Source organism: Peromyscus eremicus, chromosome 5, assembly GCF_949786415.1.
Source record: "Peromyscus eremicus chromosome 5, PerEre_H2_v1, whole genome shotgun sequence".
NCBI classification, from domain to species: domain Eukaryota; kingdom Metazoa; phylum Chordata; class Mammalia; order Rodentia; family Cricetidae; genus Peromyscus; species Peromyscus eremicus.
In genome coordinates this window covers 8855646-8874690 of record NC_081420.1, presented here as the reverse complement: position 1 = coordinate 8874690, position 19045 = coordinate 8855646, and the positions used below count along the sequence as shown (strand labels likewise).

The 19045-nt window shown below is 40.8% G+C and overlaps 1 protein-coding gene across 5 annotated transcripts in view; it reads left to right on the top strand.

The window, feature by feature from the left end:
• Nucleotides 1-19045, top strand: part of Nsd1 (nuclear receptor binding SET domain protein 1) — a 109935-nt gene that overhangs the window by 24589 nt on the left and 66301 nt on the right. For all 5 annotated transcript variants that reach the window (XM_059262872.1, XM_059262874.1, XM_059262871.1 and 2 more), the window contains 2 exons: nucleotides 1316-1488; nucleotides 5743-8302. In XM_059262872.1, the coding sequence (XP_059118855.1) occupies nucleotides 1316-1488; nucleotides 5743-8302 (2733 nt within the window). The remainder of the gene's footprint in view (nucleotides 1-1315; nucleotides 1489-5742; nucleotides 8303-19045) is intronic.

The window sequence follows — 19045 nt, the reverse complement described above, 5'->3', positions numbered from 1 at the left end:
TGTGCATTGGTGTGAGGGTGTCAGATCCCCTAGAACTGAGTTACAACAGGTGTGAGCGGCCATGTTGGTGCTGGGAATTGAACCTGTGACCTCTGGAAGGACAGCCAATGCTCTTAACCACTGAGCCATCTCTCTAGTACATGTCTGGCCTACCTATATTTTTAAGATGTATTTTTTTTTTTTTTTTCGAGACAGGGTTTCTCTGTGTAGCTTTGCGCCTTTCCTGGAACTCACTTGGTAGCCCAGGCTGGCCTCGAACTCACAGAGATCCACCTGGCTCTGCCTCCCGAGTGCTGGGATTAAAGGCGTGCGCCACCACCGCCTGGCTAAGATGTATTTTTTATTGTTTTTATGTGTGGAGGTGTTTTACCTGCATGTGTGTCTGTGCACCACATGTATGCAGTGCCTATGGAGGCCAGAACAGGGTATCAGATCTCTGGGACTAGAGAGAGAGAGAGATGATTGTGAGCAACCACCTGGCTAACCGTGTCTCCAGCCCTGTAATCAACATGGGTTTTCTTTTTTATTTTGAGATTTATTTTAATTACTTGTATGTGTGGGTGTCTGTGTGTGGGTAATGAGTACACAGGCCTGTGGATGTCAGAGCATTGGGTTCCTCAGAGATGGAGTTATAGGCAATTGGGAGTCACCAGATGTGAGTGCTGGGAACCCAACTCAGATCCTCTTCAAGAGCTATACATGCGTTTTGCTTTTTTTTTTTTTTTTTTCTTCTCGGAGCTGAGGCCCGAACCCAGGGCCTTGTGTTTGCCAGGCAAGCGCTCTACCACGGAGCTAAATCCCCAACCCCGCTATGCATGCTTTTAACTGCTGAGCTATCTCTAGCCCCTTCAAAAATACTTCTGTTTGTTTTTATGTGTATTTGAGGGTGCTCACAGAGGGCAGAAGAGGATGTTGGATTCCCTGAACCTGGAGTTACAGGAGATTGTGAGCTGCCTGATCTGGGTGCTAGGAATTGAACTTAAGTCCTCAGAACACCAAGAGTCACTCTTAACAGCTGAGCCATCTCTCCAGCCATTCAGCATGGTTTTGAATATATATATATATTTGGGGCCTCTAACATACTCAAGTGCTCTAACACCTGCAGGACTCAGTGCTCTCCTTTCATCATGTGTTTCTTAAGACCAAACTCAGGCTGAACTCAGGTTGTCAGGTTTGGTGCCAAGTGTTTTTACCTGCTGAGCAGTCTGTCTGAGTGGCCCAGAGAGCTCCTGTGGCTATAGAAGATTTGGCTATGATCATGATGTTGAGTACTCACCCTTTTGAAATAATGACACCTTTTTTTATCCTTATCTAGTCGCTAATAGGAGGCCCTATCGAGAATACTACGTGGAGGCTTTTGGAGATCCTTCTGAAAAAGCCTGGGTGGCTGGAAAAGCAATCGTCATGTTTGAAGGCAGGCATCAATTTGAAGAACTCCCTGTCCTTAGGAGAAGAGGGAAACAGAAAGAAAAAGGATATAGGCATAAGGTAAAGACAATCTATAAACAAGAGGACCTCTCAAAAATTATCTTCTTGTGGGTTGGCTTGTGGAAGAAGTAGAAGAAACAGCATTATAGGTTTGAAATACACTATTACCTTTGGTTAGTAGGATATCTGAAGAAGTATTCACTAGAAAGTCGAATATTTTGTAGGGATTAGCTGTGGCTAGTTTCCATACAACTTTGTGCTGAGGGTTTTTTGGTTTTTTTGTTTGTTTGTTTTGTTTTTTGGTTTTTTTGGTTTTTTGAGACAGGGTTTCTCTGTGTAGTTTTGGTGTCTGTCCTGGATCTTGCTCTGTAGCCTAGGCTGGCCTCGAACTCCCGATCCACCTGGCTCTGCCTCCCGAGTGCTGGAATCAAAGGCATGTACCAATGCCACCCGGCTTATGCTGAGTTTTTTGAGAAGTGATTTTACCTACCTCTGACTTGCCAAAAAGAAGGGGATACTACAGTCTTCTTTGGTTATCTTCTTTGCAAGAAGAAATGGTCAGAATGAGGGCTAAGGATCTAACTCATTGGAAGAGCTATTAAGCATAAATCCCTTGTTTTTGTCCTTAGGACCTAACAGGAAAGTAAAATAAAAACAAAAGATTCTGCTTACCTTGAATACTAATTATTTCTCTTAAAAATGCAAAATGGGTTTATTCATTTATTTTGAGATAGGGTCTTGCTCTTCACCTTAGACTGTTCTTGAACTCAGGCCTTCTTGCCTCAGCTTTCCAGGTGCTAGAATTGGAGAAATGTTCCCATAACATCCAACTTTGATAAGGCTTTTTAGTTTTATTCTTTGCCAGTTTTTAACTTTGTAGTTTCATACCTAGTTATATTTTAATCATGAGCATTTCTCTTTGTGTGTATGTGTGAGTTTTGTTCCTGTTTTGTTTGTTTTTTTTTCTTTTAGACAGGGTCTCACTGTTGCCCGGGTAGGCCTCAGACTTGGCAGTTCTCTTGCCACAGTCTTCAAGAATGCTCAGAACACAGGCATGTGCCTGCACACTAGGTTTATGAACATTTGTTGCTTTTTATTCAATTCTTTTACTTGTTTTTGAAACAGAGTCTCTATATACCCCTGACTGTCCTGAAAATTGCTAAGTCAATATGTAGATCAGGTTGGTTTTTACTCAGATCCACCTGCCTCTGTCTTGGAGTGCTGGGATTAAAGGCTGTGCCACTAAGCCCAGCTCAAAAGGTGGTGGTTTTATTTGTTACTGTTTTTATAGATGTGGGTGACCTTGAATTCCAGATCCTCCTACCCCCACCTCCCAAGTGCTGGGATTTCAGGAATGCACCATCACCCTTAATTTATATGGTGCTGGGAATTAAACATTTGTATTTTTTTGCTTGATGCTTTGTTACAGTTTGCTTATCAGAAAAGTTTGATTTCTTTTGTTAAAAACTGTGTGTGCACATGTACATATTTGAGACAGGGTCTTGCTATATAGCCCAGGCTGACCTTGATTTTTGTTAAAATACACATAAAACTCTGAGGGTGGGGGACTTTAATCCCAGCACTGGAAGGCAGGCAGGCAAATCTCTGTGAGTTTGAGGCTAGTCTGGTCTACAGAACGAGTTCCAGGATAGCCAGGGTTACACAGAGAACCCTGTCTCAACCTCTCCCCCCCCCAAAAAAAAAAAGTGACGTAAACTTGTCATTCAGTCTCTTTTTCTCTGTCTCTGGTATCGGTCCATCCATGTCCCCCACCCCATGTTGGGCACTGAATCCATGGCCTTTGACGTGTTTCGGAAAGTGCCCTATTGATGAGCTTGTTATTTATCAGCCCTTGTTATTTTCATTTTATGAAGCTGAAGCTACAGCCTTAAACCATAACTCCTTGTTTCCCTTTTCTTGGTAGTTCTTGGTAATTGTCATTCTCTGTCCCTGTGATTTCACATTCTTTTATAGTCAGTTGTTTAGTTAGTCATAGGCTCTTGCCGTACTGCTCCTACTAACCTTCAACTTCAATACCCAAGGGATCCTTCTCCCTCAATGTCTTGAGTAGCTGGGACTCTAGGTATGAACATCTTGGCCAGCTTTTATTGTCAATTGTATAAGAAACAGTTTGTAGAGCTGGGGTGTTTGTTGGTTTACACCTGTAATCCCAGGAAGCAGAGGCTGGAGGATCATTTGCAGATTTGAGGCCAGCCTGGTCTACATAGTAAAGTCTAAGCCCCAGCCAGGTTTATAGAACAAGACTGTCAGAAAAACAAAGGGCACGTGTTCTTAGATTTTTGCTTCATAATCCAGTGTATATAACTGCTTTTGTACTGTTGTTTTCAGAATCATAATTTGGATAATTCAGAGTTAATGAGAAACATGAACTGCCATTTATAACAGGTGCATGGGATTTGTCCTTATCTCTCTCTCTCCCTTCCTCTTTTAATATTCATTTATTTACTCATTCATCAATTCATTTGTCCATCCGTCCGTCCGTCCATCCATCTATCCATCCATCCATCATCTATTTATTTAGAGGCAGGGTTTCTTTGTGTAGCCCTGGCTGTCCTGGAACTGGCTCTGTAGACCAGGCTGGCCTTGAACTCACAGAGCCTCCTGCCTCTGCCTCCTGAGTGCTGGGATTAAAGGCGTGTGCCACCACTGCTTGGTTGTCTGCATCTCTTAAGATGGTATAGCAGCTTGTACTTTATAACTATTCTAATGTTTAAAGATTATAAAATACTTACTATATTATAAGGCTATCTTCTCACAATACTAGTGTATGCAGTTGTTAGGATGGAAGAGTTTAACTGCTTCTTGCCACTGTTCTCCCTGCATGGCAGTGTGGGGGGAGGCATCAGATTTTGTGTCAAGTTTTATTTAGCTGTGTAGATTTATCACTCTCTTTAGAAGAATTCATTAGGGCTTTTATCTTTTGGCAACCTGATTTACTTTGATCACTAACATTAGCACAGATGTATGTGTGATTATGTCTGAAATTGACTAAAAGGTCAGTGTAGTACCTTACAGGAAGAGGGTACCTGTCTTGTGACATTATATTTTATATGCATTGGGGAGCATTCTAGTTATTTGTGACTAGTAGGTAGACTCTTGCAAATAACATTACAGAGATCCAAGGATGGAAGGGTCTGAAAAAGTAGGTGTGCTTCAGAGTCTGGATATCCTCCTTCATGAATAATTTAGAGATGACCACATGGATTTTGTGTACCTGCTTTGTTTTTGTATCTCTGCATTAAGTAATTATGTTCCGAAGATAATTTGGTTATACTCCAAGTCATTCATAGCACATATAGAAGAGCCTTGGTTAATTAAGTACCCTGGTGATAGCTAGAACTTCAAATTTCAGGTCCTGTAGGGGCACCTGACCCACTCATTCCTCTTATCTTGTTTTTTCATGCTTTTCTTCTTTGAAGCTTCTTTCTTTTTGTGAAGCTAAGTGTGTGTATTCTTGTGTCCTTTATTACATGTCAGGAAGAAAATACTATTTTGTTCTACAGTGTAAATATGGAGGGTATGAGTCTTTAGAAATGGGTCTTCCTTTAGAAATCTACTGTTACTACTTTTAGTTGAAGTTAATAGTCCACTCGGTTTTGCTGATAAATAATAAGAGGGCATTTATTTTTATGGTACTAGTTCTTGCAGTTATGATAGGTAACTTATTTATTTGTTTTTGATTTTTCAAGACAGAGTTTTTCTGTGTAGCCCTGGCTGTCCTAGAACTTGCTCTGTAAACCAGGCTGGTCTCGAACTAAGAAATCTACCTTCCACTACCTCCCAAGTGCTGGATGGAATTAAAGATGTCTGCCATCACCACCCAGCTTCAGAGAGGAGAACAGCAAGATTAGCCAGGCATACTTGTGGACACCTTTGATCCCAGTACTTGGGAGGCAGAGGCAGGGGGATCTGTGAATTTGAGGCCAGCCTGGTCTACACAGTGAGTTCCAGGACAGCCAGAGCTGCATAGTGAGACACTGTCTTGCCGGGTGGTGGTGGCGCATGCCTTTAATCCCAGCACTCGGGAGGCAGAGGCAGGCGGATCTCTGTGAATTTGAGGCCAGCCTGGTCTACAAAGTGAGTTCCAGGAAAGGCACACAAAACTACACAGGGAAACCCTGTCTCAAAAAACCAAAAAAAAAAAAAAAAGAAAGAAAGAAAGAAAAAGGAACAAAAACAAACCCTTGAATGATAGGATGTTAGATTGATTCTGATTTGAGATGCTTATTATCTCCTTTTTTTTCCCCTTTCTTTTTGGAATAATTGATAATCTTATTTTCCTTTTAATTTAAGGTTCCTCAGAAAATTTTGAGTAAATGGGAAGCCAGTGTTGGTCTTGCTGAGAAATATGATGTTCCCAAGGGATCTAAAAACCAAAAATGTGTCACCAGTTCTATCAAGTTGGACAGTGAAGAAGTTATGCTATTTGAGGACTGTACAAATGATCCCGAGTCAGAACACGACCTGTTGCTTAATGGCTGCCTGAAGTCTCTGGCTTTTGATTCTGAGCATTCTGCAGATGAAAAGGAAAAGCCCTGTGACAAGTCTGGAGCTAGAAAAAGCTCTGATAGTATAAAAAGGACTAGCGTGAAAAAGGGCCTCCTGCCATTTGACGCACAGAAAGAGGACCGGAGGGGGAAAATTCCAGAGAGCCTTGGCCTAGACTTTATCTCTGGGAGTGTATCTGATAAACAGGCTTCTAATGAACTTTCCAGGATAGCAAACAGCCTCACAGGATCTAAAACTGCACCAGGAAGTTTCCTCCTTTCTTCATGTATGCAGAGCACTACTAAGGCAGATTTTGAGACTTCAAATTGTGATTCTTTATCAGGTTTGTCTGAGAGTGCTTTGATCTCTAAACATTCTATAGAGAAAAAGAAACTCCAGTCAGGCCTGGTGTGCAGCTCAAAAGTACAACTCTGCTATATTGGAGCTGGCGATGAGGAAAAGCGAAGTGATTCTGTTAGTGTGTGTACCACTTCTGATGATGGGAGCAGTGATCTGGATCCTATAGAACATAACACAGAATTTGATAACAGTGTCCTTGAAATTACAGATGCTTTTGATAGGACAGAGAATACTTTATCCATGCACAAAAATGAAACAAAGTATTCTAGATATCCTGCCACAAACAGAGTAAAAGAAAAACAGAAGTCCGTCATTACTAATTCACATACAGACCACTTAATGGATTCTACCAAGACAGTGGAGTCTGGAACTACTGAGATATCTCAGGTTAATCTTTCTGATATTAAAGTCCGTACTCCTGTTCCCAAAACCCAACCAGAATTTAGAAACGACAGTCTCACTCCAAAATTCAGTGCACCACCAAGCATTTGTAGTGAAAACTCATTGATAAAGGGTGGAGCTGCAAATCAAACTCTGTTACCTTTGAAAAGCAGACAGCCCAAGTTCCGTAGTATAAAATGCAAGCATAAAGAAAACCCAGCTGATGCAGAACCCTCAGCTACAAGTGAGGACCTCAGCTTAAAATGCTGTTCTTCTGATACCAAAGGCTCTCCTTTGGCCAGCATATCCAAAAGTGGGAAAGCAGAGGGCCTAAAACTACTGAACAATATGCATGAGAAAACCAGAGATTCGAGTGACATAGAAACAGCGGTGGTGAAGCATGTTCTATCAGAGTTGAAGGAACTCTCATATAGATCATTAAATGAAGATGTCAGTGACTCTGGAACATCCAAGTCATCAAAGCCATTACTGTTTTCTTCTGCTTCTAGTCAGAATCATATACCTATTGAACCAGATTACAAATTTAGTACATTGTTAATGATGCTAAAAGATATGCATGATAGTAAGACAAAGGAGCAGCGGTTGATGACTGCTCAAAATCTGGCTTCTTACCGCACTCCAGATCGTGGGGACTGTTCTACTAGTAGCCCTGTAGGGGCATCAAAGGTTTTGGTGTTAGGAGGCTCCACACACAATTCTGAAAAAACTGGAGATGGCACTCAGGACACAATCCGGCTGAGTTCTAGTGGGGGTGACTCTTCATTGTCTGGAGAATTATCTTCTTCCCTGTCTGGCTTAGCCTCAGACAAAAGAGACCCTGCTTGTGGTAAAAGTCGCTCAAACTGTATTCCAAGGCGCAACTGTGGCCGAGCAAAGCCATCATCCAAATTGAGAGAAGCAGTTTCAGCCCAGATGGCAAAACCCCCAGTAAACCCCAAAGCCTTAAAGACGGAGCGCAAAAGAAAGTTGAACCGACTTCCAGCTGTGCCCATTGGCGCTAACCAGCTGGGAGACAAAGAAAGTGGAAGCTCCTTGAATGGCCCATCAAGGGGTGGGGCTGAAGATCTTGGGAAAGAAGAGCCTCTTCAGCAAATGGGCCATTTAAGAAATGAAGACACCCATTTTTCTGATGTACATTTTGATAGCAAGGTTAAACAATCCGACCCTGATAAAATTCTTGAAAAAGAACCTTTTGAGAACAGAAAAGACCCAGAGCTAGGCTCTGAAATTAACAGTGAGAATGATGAACACCATGGTGTTAATCAAGTGGTGCCTAAAAAGCGGTGGCAGCGATTAAACCAAAGGCGCCCTAAGCCTGGAAAACGCACTAACAGATTTAGGGAAAAAGAAAACTCTGAGGGTGCCTTTGGAGTCTTGCTTCCTGGTGACCCTGTGCAGAAGGGGCGGGATGATTACTTAGAACAAAGAGCTCCTCCTACAAGCATACTTGAGGACTCAGCAGCAGATCCTAATCATGCCGGCCACTCGGATTCAGTTGGGCCACGGCTGAACATTTGTGATAAATCCAGTGTTTGCATGGGTGATGTGGAGAAGGAGACAGGAATTCCCAGTTTGACACCACAGACCAAACTCCCTGAACCAGGTAAGGTGACATCTGGTAGAAAGTGATTAGAGAATTTGCTTTCATGAGTTGCGGTTTGCTGTTCTGAAGTCCTGGGTCTGTCTGTTGTAATGGAAAAAAATGTCTTACAAACTGGGTGGGCAGAATTATTACTCGATTAAGAAACAGTTTTATTTTAGAAGACTGGAATCTGAAGCTGGGGTTTCTGTATTTTCAGACTTTTTTGTTGTATTTTATTTTGCTGCTATTGGGGATTGAATTTAAGACCACCTGCATGCTTGTCAGTACTCTACTCTGAGTTACATGCCCCACAGTTCATTTTTATCAGAAGCCTTTCTTCCTTTCTTTTTGTAAGTCCTAACAATTTTTTTCTTCGTTTCCGGTTTCTTACCTTATAAAGTTGACTGACATTTTGGGATCCAGGCGGTAATTGAGAGGCTCTACTTTAAGAGACGTGCTAAGAAATCCTATCATATGGGCTACTTTTTTCCTCTGCTGAGTCTTAAGTTTTGTGTTTAAGACAGGGTGTCTGTGTAGTCCTGGCTGTCTTGGAACTTGGTTTGTAGCCCAGGCTGCCTCAAACTCAAGAGATCCTGGTGCTGGAATTAAAGGAGCACCACTGTGCCCAGCTAACTTTTTTTTTTTTTTTTTTTTTGAGAAGTTTAAAGTCTTATGTAATGATTTTCACTGTTTTTGCTCTTGATATTTTTTGTTAGGTGTCATAGCCAAGAAGCTACTGTCCATCTCAATGTGATAACGTTCTTCCCTGTATTTCAGTTTAATTGTCTTAAGTCATATACCTATTTGTTTTGTTGTTAATTTTTTTGTGTGGTGGAAGGCATCGGCCCTGAATTCTTTTTTTTTTTTTTTTTTTTTTTTTGGTTTTTCGAGACAGGGTTTCTGTTTCTCTGTGCAGCTTTGTGCCTTTCCTGGAACTCACGTGGTAGCCCAGGCTGGCCTCGAACTCACAGAGATCCGCCTGGCTCTGCCTCCCAAGTGCTGGGATTAAAGGCATGCGCCACCACCGCCCGGCCTGAATTCTTTTGATGTGGATATTTAGTGCTCCCATAATCATTTGTTAAAGAAACTGTACTTTTTCCATTGAGATCATCTTGATTTTTAGCTTCCTGAGTGATGGGATTGTAGATGCTCAGCTTTGAAAGAGTTTGAGAACACTGAACTGCTTGGAGGAATGCTCCAGTGAACTGTGGGCTTCCTGGGCTTTGCTGTTGTTCTTAAATTTTATTTTTATTTTTTTTTAAGAGAGACAGAGAGACAGAGAGAATGCACATGAGTTCAGGTCTCAACAAGCCAAAGATGTTGGACCCCCAGGAACTAGAGTTATATAGGTCAGTGTGAGGCACCTGATGGGGGTGTTGGGGATCTTGGGTCCTCTGGAAGAGCTGTACATGCTCTGAACTGCTGAGTCATCTCTCCAGCCCTGTTGGAAATTTGTTTTGTTTTGTTTTTAATTTATTTTATGTGTATGGGTTTTGCTTGCAAATATGGTGCTCACAGAGGTTAGAAGAGGGTGTCAGGTCCCCTGGAACTGGAGTTAGGCGGTTATAAGCTGCCGTGTGGATGTTTGCTTTCTCGGAAAAAACAGCCAGTGCTCAGAACAGCTGAGCCATCTCTCCAGCCCTGGGAAGTGTTTTGATTATTCAGTCTTATTATGTCTGTTTAGATTTTTTTTCCCCTTTGTTTTTCAAGACAGTTTCTCTGTATATCTTCAGCTCTCCTAGAGCTAGCTCTGTAGACCAGGCAGCCTCTGCCTCCCAAGTGCAGGAATCAAAGACATTAGCTCTGCTTTATTTAGGTTTTTTAAAAATGATTCATTTCATTCATTCAGTCTTGTTGGATTGACTATTTCAAGGAATTTATTCAGTTCTTCTGGATTGTCCAGTTTGTTGGTGTATAGTCCTTAATGATTTCAGTTGTAATGTCTCTTTATGATTTAAGTCCCTTTTTCCCTTTAATGTTGTCAAGAGCTTGTAATATGTATATATTTTTTTCTTTTTAAAACTCCAGTCTGAGGACCTGGAGGGAGGGCTCAGCAGTAAGAACACATACTGTTCTTGCAGAGGACCTGAGTTATGATCCTGGCACACATGTTGAACGGGTCTTAACTGCCTGGTATTTCAGCTCCAGGCACTGTAAGGCTCTCTTCTGGCTTTTGCAGGCATTTGCGTTCACATGCACATAACTTGTGTGTTGTCCCTCTTTAATTCAGTTAAAAAATTAAATATATGGGGCTGGAGAGATGGCTTAGAGGTTAAGAGCACTGACTGCTCTTCCAGAGGTCCTGAGTTCAATTCCCAGCAACCACATGGTGGCTCACAACCATTTGTAATGAGATCTGGCACCCCATTCTGTATACATAATAAATAAATCTTAAAAAAAATTAAATATATGTATATAACAACAGTTAGTGAAAAAAGAGGCCTGGGAAGTGATGTAATTATATTATCTCAAAAAATAAATAATTTCTAAAAATTGAATAAAATTTTCAAACCACTTTCACTTGGTACTTAAAAGTATTTTTCCAGCCAGGTGGATTTCTGTGAGTTGGAGGCCAGCCTGGTCTACCGAGCGAGATCCAGGACAGGCACCAAAACTACACAGAGAATCCCTGTCTCGAAAACTCTTCCCCCCCCCAAAAAAGAGTTTTTCCTTTTTTATATTAGGGATATAACCTAATCCCCTGCGATATACTTGGCAAGCCTTAGCTGATGTACGTTCCTAGCTTCTGATTTTTTTTTTTTTTTTTTTTTTTGAGACAGGGTTTCTTTGTGTAGTTTTGTGCCTTTCCTGGATCTCGCTCTGTAGACCAGGCTGGCCTCGAACTCACAGAGATCCGCCTGGCTCTGCCTCCGGAGTGCTGGGATTAAAGGCATGCGCCACCACCGCCCGGCATAGCTTCTGATTTTTGTTGTTGTTTCTTGTATTCTCTGCACTCAGTTTTATTTATTTATTTATTTATTTATTTATTTATTTATTTATTTCTGCTGTGCTTTTTTCCTTCTGCTAACTTTGGATTAAATTTTTGCATGTTTCTCATATCTTAGGCTATCCTGGAACTTGCTATGCTGACCTTCAGCTTGTAGATAGATCTTTCTTCCTACCTCTATCTTCTCAATTCTGGGATTATGGAACATGCATGTCACTAAACCTGATTCCTCCTCCCCTTTATTTTAAAGATTGAAAAATTTTAGTGTGTGTGTACATACACAGTATATCTGTTAACTGCTGATCTATCTTGCCCCAGGGCCTGGCTATAACAAACAAAAACTATAGGTAGTTACTAATATAATTATCCTTCTTAGTACTACTTTTGCTGAATATCATGTTTCAGTCTCTAGTATTTTCACTTGTCTCAACTTTTTTTTTTTTTTTTTTTTTTTTGAGACAAGGTTTCTCTGTGTAACTTTGTACCTTTCCTGGAACTCACTCTGTAGCCCAGGCTGGCCTCGAACTCACAGAGATCCACCCGCCTCTGCCTCCTGCATAAATTTCTTACAACATATTTTGTGAGCATGATGTATTTTGGGGACTGTTCTGTGCACACTTGAGAGGAATGTAGGTTCTACTATTCAGTGGGATTTTCAGTGTATATGTGTTCAGTCTAGTAACCCGCAGTGTTAAAGTCTAATTACCATCTTTCAATTTTTGGGTGGTTGTCCTATTTTATTTATTTGTGTGTGGTAGCCCTAGCACATGTGTGTAAGCCCAAGGATAGTGTTTTCAAGTTGATTCTTGCCTTCTATTATGTCGGGTTTGGTGGCAAGAGCCTTTACCCACTGAGGCATCTCTCTGACCCCACCTGCCCCACCCCCACTCCTCTTTTGAGGCAGCCTCACTCTGTAGTTCAACATGGCCTGGGACTTGCTTGCCTCACAGCCTAGGCTGGTCTCCACTTGTTTCAGACACAGTGTTAGGATTATAGGTGTTAGCCAGCATGCCTGGCTTGTTTTTTGATACAGGGTCTAATGCTCTAGTCATGTTGGCTTGAAACTCAGTATGTAACCCAGGCTGGCCTTTAAGTCCAGGTGATCTTATTGTCTGAGCTTCCCAAGTGCTGGGATTACAGGAATGAGCCACCATGCCTGATTGTCGTCTCCGTTGTTATAAAGTGGCAGTGAAATTGCTTTGTCTAACTGTAATCTGTTTCTTCAATTTGGTCAATGCTTGTTTCATATATTTGAGCACTGTGATGTTAACTTTCTCTTAAGCTTATTTTGTCATTCTATAGTGTCATTCCTTTTTTTGTGACAGTTTTTGACAAGCATAGTTTGTTTGATATCAGTGTTGTCATCTCTGCTATCTTTTGTTTACTGTTTGCATTGACTTAGGATATGATTGTTTTTATTTTAATTAATTTATTGAGAACATAGGTCTTATTATGTAGCCCTGACTGTCCTGGAACTCCCTGTATAGACAGACCAAGCTGGCCTTGAATGTGCAGAGGGCCTCCTGTCTGTTTCCCTAGGCTAGGAACCACATGTGGCTGGTACAATTACTTTTTATACTTTTGTCTTAAATTATTTACCAGAATTATGCACTATTTTTATAACCTTATAGTATTCAGTATATAAATATTGATTTTGCCCAGCAAACCCAATTTTTATATGTTTTCTTATTGCTGTCTGATGTGTATTTAGTTCTACTTTCAGGTGATGAACTACCCCAACTTTTGTCTGTCTGAAAAGTCTTTCTCCTTCACTTTTGTTTGGGGTTTTTTGTTTTGTTTGTTTGTTTGTTTGTTTGTTTGGTTTTTCAGGACAAGATTTCCCTTTGTAACAGTTTTGGCTGTCCTGGAACTCACTCTGTAGACCAGGCTGGCCTCGAACTCACAGACATCTGCCTGCCTCTGTTCCCAAGTGCTGGGATAAAAGGCGTGTATCACCACCACCACCACCACCACCCAGCTTCTCCTTCAGTTTTGAAGGGCAGTTTTGCTGGATATAATTTTGGCTTGCAGTTTTTCTCTTCAGCACTTTGAATGTACTCTTTTAGTTCCTTCTGATATATAAGATTTAAGAAATCTGTGGAAAAATATAACATGATCCCTTATATGTGATGAGTTGCTTTTCTTGGTGGCTTTAATATCCTCTGTGTTCTTTTCAACAATTGTGATGTATCACAGTATAGACTTCTCTCCCTTGTATTTCTAGGTGTCATACTCGGGACCTTTATAGGTGCTAGGCAACTTCCAGCATTTTTTGGAGTCCTTTGAATTTTAATTTCTATGTCCTCTTCTTCCTCAGATTTTGGAAGTTTATTCAAGCAAGTTTCTGGTCCTTTTTTTCTTTTTTCTTTATTTTTTTCATTTATTTATTTATTTATTCATTCACTTTTGTTTTTGAGACAGGCCTTCTCTGTGTAGTAGCTCTGGCTGTTAATATTCTGACCTACCCCTTGGCGACACCCTGTGTCCTGACATAAAAGCCTCATTTTAAGGAAATTCTTCTCTGCCATGAAGTGCGCACCCTCCACTCCCCCCATCTCTCTCTTCCTCTCCTTTCTGTCTTTCTGTCTCTTTATCTCTCTATTATAATAAACTCGAGGATGCAGTGCCTAGGTTGTGAATGAATGGTCACCACGTACACCATGCCCCCATGACGTGTCTCGTGGCCCCCCACCCCCTGCATCTGCCCAGCATGCCAGCGTTTCCCTGCACTCGAGGGATACCCTCGGGGTCTCCCAAACAATGTATCATAACACTGGCTGTCCTAGATCTGAATGCCTCTGGAGTGCTGGGATTAAAGGCGTGTGCCACTGTGCCCGGCAAGATTTTATTTTATTTTACTATTTCATTTATTTATTTATTTATTTTGCTGAATGCCGTTTATTGAAGGAGGGAAGAGGTCTTAAATACAGGCTTACAGCACAATGGGAGAACCCCGGAGGGCAGCAGTTCACTACCAATGTTTTACCATCTTGCATCTAAGCTGTTAACACCCAATATGCAGGATACACAGACAAGGAACTTCCCTTAAGCATTCAGGAGGGTGGAACCAGGCAGGGAATTAGCATAGGGAGGATATCAAGGTCAGGGTCAGCAAGCCAGCAACAGTTACCTAAAACAGGGGCCAGGGACCTACAGGTCCCCCTTTTACTAAAAAAATGAGCTTCTGACTTAGGTTGCGTGGGACGTCAGCAGGTCACCTTACCCATCATGGAGACGTCTGCCCAGGCCACACAGGCGCTCTGTCTTAGGTTGGTGAGCACCCCCAGGCATTACCTGTCTCTGAATACTCATTATCATGTGTGTGAGCTGCAGTGTTAACTGCTGCCAAAGATCTCCAAGTGGCTCTGGGCTTGCAATCTGTGTGTTCGACACAAAAAAGACCAACAGAAGTCCTAACCCACCCATATAGCCAGTAGGCTAAAGGCAGCTGAGCCATTCCCTTCCTTAACGAGCCTTACTGCAAATTGGAGTCCTCGTAAGATGGTATCCCAAAAGCGAATGGAACTTGAATTTATAAATTTATAATTTTTAAAGCCAATTGAAATGTATATAACTATTGAATTAAATTTATCATGCCCAATAGAAAGAAAACAGATTTTTTTGTTGTTGGTTTTTCAAGACAGGGTTTCTCTGTGTACTTTTGGTACCTGTCCTGGATCTTGCTCTGTAGCCCAGGCTGGCCTGGAACTCACAGAGATCCACCTGGCTCTGCCTCCCACGTGCTGGTATTAAAGGCGTGTGCCACCACCGCCTGTCTGGTCCTTTTTTTCTTGAAACCTTATGTAGTCTATTGATGCACTTGCTGGTTTCTTGTCTTTATATTTTTTTTCACCCTTTTTCTTTTTTCTATTCCTTTGATTGCATAGTTTTTAATTACCTGTTATATATTTATTTATTTTTAGAAGGGTGCAATGGTTAGTGTTGTAAATTTGACAAGATCTAAAATCACCTGGGAGATGGGCTTCTGGACATGCCTGTGAGTGATTTTCTTGATTACTTTAATTAGTGTGGGAAGACTGTGGGGCCTGGGTTGTAAAAGTGAAGAAAGCAAGCTCAGCCCTGTCCTGTATACGTTCATTCATCTCTCTCTTCTGTCTGGATGTAATGTAGCTAACTGCTTCTACTCCTGCTGCCTTGAACTGTAAGCTAAAGTATTTTGAAGCTCTTTCTCCCTTAAATTTTTGTTGTTGTTGTGTTTTCTTACAGCAAAAAGAAAAACTAAGGCACAGGATGTGGTAAGGTGCTGGGGATTGAACCTGGGCCTTGCATATGTGCTGAGTAAGCACTCTGGTCAGAGCTGGACACCCAGCCCTTGGAATTCTGTCTGGAGTTTGCTGCTTTTGTCTTTCTCCTACTTGATCACATTTTCTGTTTTGTTGAATTCCTCTAGTATGCATGCTTTTAAATCCCAGTATTCTGGAGGCAGAGACAGGCAGATATCTGAGTTTGAGGCCAGCCTGGTCTACAAAGTAAGTTCCAGGACAGCCAGAGCTACACACAGAAACCCTGTCTGGAAAAACCGTACCAAAACAAAACAAAAATCTTTCGTTTCAGTTCTATTCTTTAGTATCAGGATTTTGTTGTTTTGAATTTTCCCTGTGGTGATATTTTAATTTTGCTCATGCATTGATTGAAATTTATTTTTAATTGTTATCTTGTAGATAATTGAGTTTCTTAGACAATATTTTTGAATTCTTTATGGACTATATGTGTTTTCTTAGAGTTCGTTTGTGGAGTCATTTTCCCCTTCTTTGTTTTGTATTGAGTCCTATCCTAGCCCTCCTTTCCTGACCTAACAAACTGAAGCTGCCATTGTATCAGAGCTGTACTGGTTTGGTGAAAAACAATTTCTGAGAAAGTGAAAAGTTCTTCTTACCCTTTTATATTTTAACTGTTCTGGGATTGCAGTGTCTTAACTGAGTTTGGAGTTACCATAAGTGTCAGCATCTCTGGTAGTAACAAGGACTAGGGCTGCTTATTCTGCTTTTTAAGACCCTCTCACTTTAAGTCTTTTTAGTGCTGACAGTATTACATTGTGTGGATGCGTTCATTTTATTTCCATCAGTTGGTGGATTTGGGGGTGTTTATTTACACTTGGTATTTTATGAATAATGCTGTTACAAATGTACAGTATTTTGCATGGTTACATGTTTTTCTATATACCTAGGAATGGAATTGCTAAATGATTTAGTAATTTTGTGTTTAGACCTTTGAGAAACTGTTTGAAAAGTTGCTTTATCTAATTTTATATTCTTAGTAGCACTATGAGAGTTTGTTTCTCCCGAAACAAAACATTTATTTTATTATAGCCATTCTAGTGAGTGTGGAGTGGTCTGAAATTGTAAACAAAAAAAACAAAAAAAAAAAATTCATTTCTCTGACTAGTGATTTGGATATCTTTTCATGTACCTAATTGGCTATTTGTATACTTTTGTCCAAAAAATGTCTATTTTTTTATTATATTATTGTTATGGGGTATTTTTGTGTGTGTGTGATTTTGGGGATAAACCAGGGGCCTAATTTATGCTGGATGAGCATTCTACCCATGAGCCTTCTTGTGATTATAATTGAACTCTTCGTCTCTAAATCATAAGCGTTCTTCTTTCTAGATATTAGTAGTAGATGTGATGCACAAGTATTCTAAACTGATCTTTGGGTTGTATTTCTGCTTTCTTGATCATACCTTTTTATTTATTTTTTTTATTTATTTATTTATTTATTTATTTTTTTTTTGGTTTTTCGAGACAGGGTTTCTCTGTGTAGCTTTACGCCTTTTCCTGGAACTCACTTGGTAGCCCAGGCTGGCCTCGAACTCACAGAGATCCACCTGGCTCTGCCTCCCGAGTGCTGGGATTAAAGGCGTGCGCCACCACCACCCAGCTTGATCATACCTTTTAAAGTGAAGAATTTTTAAAATTTTGATAAAATCTTTTCTTGTATTTGATATTATATTTTGAAAACATTGTATAATCTGTGCTCATGAAGATTTAGACCTGCATTTTTTTCTAGAGCCTTTAATCCCGTTTCTTAAAGTAATGGTATGAGTTAGGCTACCCAGCTCTACTCCTGTACAAGTTGGTATTCTTTTGACTCAGTTATAGTATTGAAAAAGACTGTTGTTACTAGCTGTGTGGTAGCTCATGCTTATAATCCTAGCACTTGTTACGATAAGTCAGGATGGTGGCTGAGTGTTTGGAGCCAGCCTGGGATACAGAGTGACCCTGTTTCTTTAGAAAAAGTGTTCTTTTTTTTTATTGTGTGTTCTTGTTGACACACGTTGAAAATAAACTGGCAGCAAATATGTAAGGGTGACATCAGGTGTCTTCAGTTGCTCTCCACCTTATTTTTTGAGCTAGGATGTCGAAGTGAACCTGGAGCTCAGCAATTTAGCTAGACTGGTCAGCCAACAGGCCTCAGAAATACTTTTTCCCTACCTTCTAAGTGCTAGTGTTACAGGCATGTAATGCTGTGCCCAACCACTTACATAAGCACTGGGAATCTGAACTCATCCCACACTTTGGCAGCAAATACTTTACTGCCTGAACAATATCTTCAGCACCCAGTTCTTTTGTTTGGATTACAGAGAAGAGGCAGCCTTTGAATAGCCACAGTTCTGAACTTTCCTCTCTAGCCTGTTTCTCCACTTCCATTGTCCTTCTCTGAAGGAGAAGCTATCCATATCACAGTTCTTAGAATGCTAGTTTTGCAGGGTTTAAGTGATTTATTTTTGAAATTAGAGTGTGAATGTTTGAAGTTTGTACTTTTCCAAGATGATTTCGACTTCTGTGAATCTTCTGTGTTTCACATTAAATTTGTTAATTTCTTCAGTGCCCCCCATTGGGATTTTGATAGAGATTGTGCTGAAAGCTATTGGCTGCTTCAGGTAGTGCTGCTGTTGTGGCTTTCAGTCCATCAATATGGGATGACATCTAAGTTGTACATACCATTTCTTTCCATATTGTTTTGTAATTTTCAGTTTTTAAGTCTTATACTTTTGCTAAATGTATCCACAACTTAATTTTTAACATTTATTTTATTTTTATTTTTTTATTTTTTTATTTTGGTTTTTCGAGATAGGGTTTCTCTGTGTAGCTTTGCGCCTTTCCTGGAACTCACTCTGTAGAACAGGCTGGCCTCAAACTCACAGAGATCCGCCTGGCTCTGCCTCCCGAAAAGAAGAGGTTTTCTTTGTTGTTGTGTTTTATTTTGTGTCCACACACACCCCCCCCACCCCCCCCACCCCCCACCAGCTGAGGACTGAACCCAGGGCCTTGCGATTGCTAGGCAAGCACTCCACCACTGAGCTAAATCCCCAACCCCTTTAACATTTATTTATTGACCTATTTATTTATATGTTGTGTTTGTAAGCATGTACATGTATAGAAGTCATAGAACAATTTGTGGGAGTTGATTTTCTCTTTACACCATGGAGGTTCCAGAGTTTAACTCAGATCATCAGTCTTAAACAAGTACCTGTACCCACTGAGCCATCTTGTTGAACCCTAAATAGTTCACTGTGCCTGCAGAGTTACAGATGCACCGTGTGGGTGCTAGGAATCAAACTTAGTTCCTCTGGAAGACCTTAGCTGCTGAGCCAACTTCCTAGCCTAGCATATTGATATGAAAACTTGTTTAACTTGTTAATTAGCTCACTTAGATTCTCAGTGTAATGTCTGCTAACGTAGTTTTACTCTGTCCTTTCTCCTCTGTATTTCACTTACTTTACTCCTTGCTTAACTGTTCTTGCTAAAATCTCTAGTGCTGTGACACAGAGGTGGACAGAGCAGCAGACATTC